Here is a 7,778-nt window from a genome sequence, read left to right as displayed (position 1 = left end):
TAGCATTTGACTAAAACTACTGTGAGACTTACCTCATCAAAAATTTAAGGTCCCATAAAATGCTGTATGCAACAGTCTAGTGGAAAGAAAGAGACACACAGATCAGATACAAAGACCTAATGCTGTGCACACAGCGTAAATTTAATTACAGCTTAATTGTTCTCACCTGTAGTGCTATGATACCAAATAGTCCAAAGCAGGCATACTGTACAAAATTTCTACTGAGGATGAGGACACAACCACCTGTTAGACAACAGATAAGATATTAAAGAAAGAAAAGTTGTGGTCATTATAGCTGCAACACACTTCAGCTTCAGCATGTCTCAACAGAAACCATTTCACCCCCAGGACCAATTTTCCAACTGCCATGTCATGCTTTGGTGATTACAATAAGTGTTCATTTTAGCTTTGTACTGTGGTTATTACATGACAAGAATGGAACCTGACATCTACCCAACATGTCTTCTGTCTGCTTCTACGTTTTTGGTAATGCCTTCATCAGTGTGTGAACTTCTGCTCAAAGTTCAAGGAGCTCAGGGATGCATTTTCGCATCCACTGCAATACTTAGCTGATTTGTGGTGAAGTGGGCTGCCTCTTAGCTTCCTTCAACAAGTTTTTTTTGATCTCCCCTGACCTCTCTAATCAGCAAGCTAGTTTATGACCCAGATGTGAAGTTCAATGTGTGTCAATGTGTTTTTATGCACATTTTGCAAACTGCAGTTACAACAGGGCTGAAATACATTGATCATACTTTTAAACGTTTTATACATTTAAATTATTTGCCCTGAACCATCAATCACTCCTCTTACTGTTGTTACAAGTATTTGTGTCACACCACTCATTGATGCTAGAACTGTAACTCCCTAAAACTTTCAAATCCGAGTTAACTCATCTCATGTCCTAACCTTAACCTATCTGTGCACTGCCTCCAATTCACTCACCCAGCTGTCCTATGAGGTTAAGCAGCACAAAGCACGTAGCCAGGAAGTAGCCACAGCTCCAGGTAGCCTCAATGTAGTCTCTCTGCTCATTCCTGGAACCACATGCGGATGCCGTCTTCCAGGAAGGTGCTGATGAGACAAAGACGCGCCAGGTGGGGCAGGTACTGTTTGGTTACCCGCAGGAACTGGGCAACAGAGAGAGAAAAAAAAAAAAAAAAAAGAGGATAAATGATTGGCAAGAAAAAGGGTGATCTTAAGTGCAAAGAATAACAATCAAAAGGATGTGGTTTCTGTATCATTGCAACAGCAGAACTGAGAAACAACATTATTGGATCACAAAGCTGTAACACATCATATAACTTGATGTAAACAAAGTCCCGTAAAGACTTCTTTATAAAAAAAACCCAACAAAAACAACTCTATTCTGAACTGCTACTGCTCAGACAGATCTCGCAGTCTAAAAAAAAGGAAAGAAAAAGTCATCAGAACTAATTATTATTTACATTGTAAATTATAGGGATAGGAATTACCTCACTAGTCATTTGAATGCATTTGTCAAGCTGAGCGAATGTCGAAACAGTAGTCATTTAAAACAGAATTGCTGACTTCGACAGACTTTGCATGAAACTAATATAACCACCAAACAGTGAAGATCCCCTTGCTCAGAAGGAGAAAGAGCGCGCCATTACCTGAAGCTATGGCAGATGGCATTCTATCCGTGGAGCAAATATTTACTTTGCTTGTCAATGTAATGAATGAAGTTACTGCAAAATGTAGATCAGTTGTGGTGTCCTTTTTTTTTAAAACTAGTCAGGTAGTTTCTTACATAGCTGCCATTTAAACATAATAACAGATTATACATAAGTCAGCAATCACAACAAGTATGGTTACGTTATATAATTTATACACAAAAACTACAAGGGTATACTAAATATATTCTGTTGTGGTCCACAAATCTCAAGCAATCTTGAGATGAACTGAATGTTTAAACAAGACAAAATAAACTACCCTACGTTGTTCTCTCAAACACAAATCATGAATAAACCCTCAGATACTACAGTGACACTGTACAAGGAGCAGTGACCCTCCCCCTGCCCGCCTACTCAGCAGTCCACATCAGCACTGTCAGACCTCGGCAGCCTATCAACGTCCACCAACTCCCACTATGACTGCTATGTGGGACATGAATGGACCAACTGCGGGCCAATCTGAACAAGCCAGAGGTTGCTGCAACAGCCTAGAAATAGCCCATTTTGTAGAGTAATGTGTAAGAAACATGTTAGCTCAAGACCCCTTAGTGAGATATGTGCCCTAGAAACGGGCTTAGCAGAGTTTCTTACAAAGCCAGACACTTCAGGTTCCCTTTTCTGAACGTTTATACATAGCACATGTGATAGGAGTGTATAAATCAATCAGTTGTATTCAATTAGGGAAGTGGTGCAGTTTAGGCATGTGGGGTAGAGTTCAGTCAGCACTGCTGCCATATAAACATACACAGAACTGACTCCATGACTTGAAATTTAAACTGACAGATCTCAGACTTATCCAAGGAGAAAGCCTACATTAAAAGTCTGGCCAGTCCTGCAAAAAACATGAATGCATAACACAATACTAAAGCTGGCATGTGTCTGGTGAGCCAGACTACAGTATTTTCTTCAAAGGACAGATGGCACAGGCCACCAACCCAAATCTCTTTCCCCAGTCTACGTAGTAACAAGGGTCACAGGCAGACCTGAAATCTGATCTTCAAATCTCAGCTCACCCCTTAAAGTTCAATGCACAGCCTGTAGTCACACCATAACAGCAAAATACCCCAAAGAAAGACAGAAATATCTACTTAAAGGCAGCTGTGACATGTGAAATAAAGTGAATGTTCATATCCAGCTTGTGGGCGAGCTGTGTGTTGGCTGCTCTATCAAGGCCACATGCAGTACAGAAAAACAAAATGCTTCTCCAAACTAGAGATACTCTGTAACCCTAAGCCACCAGCAACCAGGCTGGCAAAAAACACAATATGACTATTAAGTGTTAGCCAATAACTAACGTTACGCCAAGTGATTTCACAATGCTGTCTGGCTCGCCTGTGCTCCTGTTAATACACCGGCCACCTAGCTAACTAACTAGCTGGCATAATGAGATATACCTGTTAACTGTGGCCGGGTTGGCCGTTGCCAAACAGATGTCAGTTACACTTTGTCGTGTGAATTATTAATTGCACCTAAACCATCTGGAGACACAAGGCAGGAGCAGACGCCTCGACCATTTGTCATGCACATTAAAACACGAGTAAATTAGCTCCAGCGTTGATCCAAGGCCGTGTTAGTACCGTCGGTTAGCTACTGTGGACTTGCAGAAACAATAATTAAAAGGCCTCACAATGCTGGAGGAGACACTCAAAGAGCCTAACGCTACTTTAATGTTAGAGAAACAAGTTAGCGGCTATCATGCTAACAGCGGCTAGCGTTAACAACTGTCGTGCTAAAATTGAAGTTACCTGGTCTGCCACGTCTTCGGCTGTGTTCATAAGATCCTCCTGCCCCATATTTGTGTAATATTACGATTTATTTTATAATTAAGGCTCAGCGCAACACAGTTTTAATGTGTTGGGTTTCTCGCAGGCACTGCTAGTACTGTTCCTCCCCCAGTTAACGTTATTTACTTGGAAGAGATTTCCCGATCGCCTGGACACAGAGAAAGGCCGCCTCCGCCCCACAATGCCCCGCGATTTGACGAGCGACACAGAGCCCCCCTACATGGTACTGCAACCGCTGTATGCCACGTATACTGATCCGTCCAGGGGCTTGACGCCGCCACCCGGCATTGTTTACGGCTTTAACACATGTAAACAAGTCCAGGTTTATACGCTCCACCCCACATGTAATCACTTGTGCCATAAAATGTAAGGCATGTTCATGTTAAACCCTCCAAATGCTGCACACTCGTACATTACCTATGCAGCTTTTAAATATAACACTGTTCTGACACAATGCATATTATTTGATCTGTTAATTCTTTAGAAAATTTAAAATAATTAATTTCTACTGCTATACTATACTCTACAGTTTGAATGCACTTTGAGATAAAAATGCAATAATTGAACGCATAAATGAATGAAAAAATAAAATGGCTGTTCTACTCAAACAGCTCACAAAGACAGGAACATTTTGCTGTTCCATTCTTACAGCTAACGCTTAAATTGGGCTGAAATCTGGTGAATGTGAAGGCTACATTATGCTTCATCATATTCATACTCATTAAAACCATCTAGAGACCACCATGCGTGGATGAGGGTATTATCATCCTGGTAGAGATAACTCATAACTGCAAATGCAACCTGAAAGGACACCATGCAGTAATACTCTGATGGTCGCAGGAGCTGTTGTCAATTCATAAACCTAACTGCCATGAGAGGGCAGAGCTACTTTAAGGGCAATGGGATGGAGGTGTAAAAGGGGCCATAGCGCACATATGGGCTTGTGTGACCAAGGATGCGGTTAGGAAGCCTTTAAGCTCTGAAACATGTCTACACCCTGTTAGCCAAGCAGCTTTAAAAAAAAAACAAAAAAACCCCAACTGTTTTATTTTAACAAAGCTGAGGTTCAGTGTGCATAAAGCCAGCAGATGTTTTTTTTTTTTTTAAATGCACAGCAATAAATATGACCTTGTATTAAGTATTTCGCACAATAAACATGAGTTGCCTTCATAATTCATAGACAATATTTCAGAAGTGTAAATTACACATTAAATGACAACAATAAATCAGCAACGTGTTACAGTGACTGGGTTGGAAATTTTGCCATGAAGGTCCTTGTATTAATGTTTTTTTTTTCCTTCAGACAAAATGTTCATCCTTGATGAACACTTATCTGCAATTTCTTGACAATCATTAGAAAAATGGTTTGCCAGCTACATATATATATTTTTAAATAGTCCTCCTTTTATGAACTGCACTTCTCTGTTGAATGATTATAGGTTTATGTCCTGCAATAGTGTCAGTAAAGGTCTCTCCTTCTTGTTATCTTTTTATAGGTGATGATTGGTTCCAAAAAAAAAAAAAAATTTTATATATATATATATATATATATATATATATATAAAAAAACACCACAGACAATATTTGCACATCCAAACGGAGTCGTATTTTATAGTAGTGCTCTTGGTTGGAAACCATAAAATACAACTTATCACTGAAAATGATGTTTACTGCCACCAACACATTTTCCATGTCACGTAAACCAGCATCTTTGAAACCGTGCAACATCACATCACTTGGAAAACAGACATCCTTTCATATGCAGAAAATATGAAACCTCTAAATGATGTTCACTTATGTATAGATCTGGCAGGCTCAGACACAGGAATACTACTCCAAACTGAACTGCAGTATTGCTCCCCGATAAATTACCAGGTATAAAAATACTATATGTATATGGATTTGCATTTTACTTTCCACTTAGCCCTTTGCCATGTTTTTTGCGGCCTGATTTCCAGTGGTTATTTCTTGATTTCTTTTGAAAACCACCGCCCTGGACCTGAAAGACATAACACACCATTAACTGACAAGGACTATAAAACAAAATCTAATTGGTGGCAGCAATACTGATACACTGGATCCCAGAGAAAATGTTATTTCCAGATTTCTACAGACCTTCTTGCGTTTCTGCAGCACCTGCTTATCCACCTCCATTTGCTCGTCTTCATCTGTTTGGAAATCATCTTCCTCCTCATCCCCACCACCCTCCATACTTTCTTCCGCCATGGTTTTTAAAGTGAACATAGTGGCTGTGAGAACATAAGACAAAGTTACAGCAAAGAAATACTGTAACGCTACAAGCCACTCCTCCTATAGGCAGTGTGTTTGTGAACAGTAAATTCATACAAGAATGAAATCCTGGAGACTTTGACCTCAATGACACACAGTAACCAAAAAGTGAACAAGGAGGTCTACAGTGTGTACTGACGAGGGTAGAGGTCACTCATGCTGTCTTCTGAGTCACTGTGATCCTCGTCACTAGATGAGGGTTCCCATGAGCTGTTCCCCTGTTTTGAGGGCCTCCCCGGAATGACCTCCTCTCCGATGTTTCTGGGCCTTTTCTGCTTCAGTCTGGCTGGAGTGAATTCAATCCCCTGCTGCACACACTCTTCATCTAGAGCAGGAATGAGACACGAGTTGTGTCAGTAATCAAGCTGACAGCGTGAATTGTCCGACAACTCATATTTGCAGTGTATTACGTGGACTGACATGCTAGTCACCTAAAATTAGTTCAGGTGTCATTATTTGATGAATAGATGAATAACCTAAACGTAAAATGAATATTGACAATATGACTGAGAGCTTTGTAATTGTTTCTGATGCAGGAGAATAAATTCCAAACTGTAAAAAGATGTGACTGATAAGAACTGAAGCAATGCTAAAAGTGTAAATCTGAAACAGATGCTGAAGTCTGATATATTATTAGGCCGTTATCTAATATTGTCAGTAGGTAACTGCCTGGACGATATACAAGATAGCCCTATTCAGTATTAGTTGATTTGAAAAAAAGTAAAGTTGTTATTTCTGGTATTTCTAATTGGCTGCAGTCTGCAAATTTGTGAACACAACTCAAAAGAAAATCCTAAATGTTGATAAAGCAGATTTAGAACGATTATATTCAGCAGAAAAGTGATACCACAGAAATACATTTTCATCAACACCAGATAGCTTTGATTTCCTTCCTGAATGATGAGTATCACACCAAAAGCCTATGTGACTTGGGTTGTACAACATCTCCACTGTTCAAAAGGCACACTGCAGCCACTATTTTTTTTTAAACCTGTTAAAAAAGACATGCATGCAAATAAGTAATGCACTGACATTTGGAGTGGGCTTTCTTGAAGCGTTTCCCGTTAACATGTCTGAGGACGTGATGTGGCTGCCGGTTGAGGTGCCTGAGGGTTAGCTTACAGAAAAGCTGATTGCTGGAAAACAGACAGGAGGCATCAAACAACACATTACAAAGTGCAGATGAGCTTCAACCCCTCAGTCTATTTATGAGTAACAGTTAACAATTTGTGGAATTCCCTTTTCCAGTTATTGCCACTGCTGCAAGTAAGATAAGGAAGGTGTTGGTGCTTTTTCTTGTATAATTACAAAATGGCAAGCAAGAGTCTTCTTACGGTTGTTTTGTGCTTGGCACAATGTGTGGTTCATACTGGCTGTAATTAAACTCCGCTGCAGCACTCAGTTTCTCATATTTCTTCCCTTGAGTGAACTTCTGTAGCTCCGTCAGGCTGCACGGAAACTCATGGCCGTTCAAAGTGCATCTGATCTGAAAACAACAAATTAGGTGACATGCGTGGCTCATTTGGTGGTGTTAGTCGTGTAACTTAGCTTGGTGCAGCAATAAACCTGGTAATCACTAGGAGTTTTTTTCAGTCCTGGTCATCACATCTAGCCATCACACTACACATTACACACAACATTAGCAATACGGCTAGCATCACATTGTGAGAGCACGTGTCTTTCATGTAATGGGATTTAATTTGCCCGCTAACCTTTTTGCCATCTGTAAGCTGAAGAAAGGGGTGGTTAAGAAGAAAAGCTCTGAGGTCCGCTGGTAGTTCATCCATAGCTTAAAAACACTTCACAACAGATATTTCAGTGTTTATCAGGCCACCCCATTACAGGAAATGCACACACGTGGGTTAACTGCGCCGACTCTGACTTGCATGATATGTTGGCGCCATCCACTGATCAAAGTTAGGAAGGTCAGCTGGGACAAATGATAAAGCTTCCCTTTTAGCTTTCATCGTGGTAAAAAATCACTAATTACTAAAATCAATATGATATGCATCAT

General features: G+C 40.2%; 1 protein-coding gene and 1 pseudogene across 1 annotated transcript; both read right to left on the bottom strand.

Annotated features, from left to right (window-relative positions):
• On the bottom strand, nt 1–3,754 carry LOC123982000 (annotated as a pseudogene).
• A 1,304-nt stretch (nt 3,755–5,058) lies between these two features.
• On the bottom strand, nt 5,059–7,675 carry surf2 (surfeit 2). Its single transcript, XM_046066061.1, has 6 exons — nt 7,477–7,675; nt 7,099–7,250; nt 6,797–6,900; nt 5,904–6,089; nt 5,591–5,724; nt 5,059–5,474 (listed from the first exon to the last, which is right to left on the bottom strand). The coding sequence occupies exons 1-6, from the start codon at nt 7,549–7,551 to the stop codon at nt 5,385–5,387; spliced, it is 741 nt and encodes a 246-aa protein (XP_045922017.1). The 5' UTR covers nt 7,552–7,675; the 3' UTR covers nt 5,059–5,384.
• Between the last annotated feature and the right edge of the window lie 103 nt (nt 7,676–7,778).

The sequence above is a fragment of the Micropterus dolomieu genome, linkage group LG13 (assembly GCF_021292245.1).
Source record: "Micropterus dolomieu isolate WLL.071019.BEF.003 ecotype Adirondacks linkage group LG13, ASM2129224v1, whole genome shotgun sequence".
Taxonomy (NCBI): domain Eukaryota; kingdom Metazoa; phylum Chordata; class Actinopteri; order Centrarchiformes; family Centrarchidae; genus Micropterus; species Micropterus dolomieu.
Note: the sequence above shows the minus strand (reverse complement) of the source record. Positions and strands in the feature narration are given on the sequence as shown.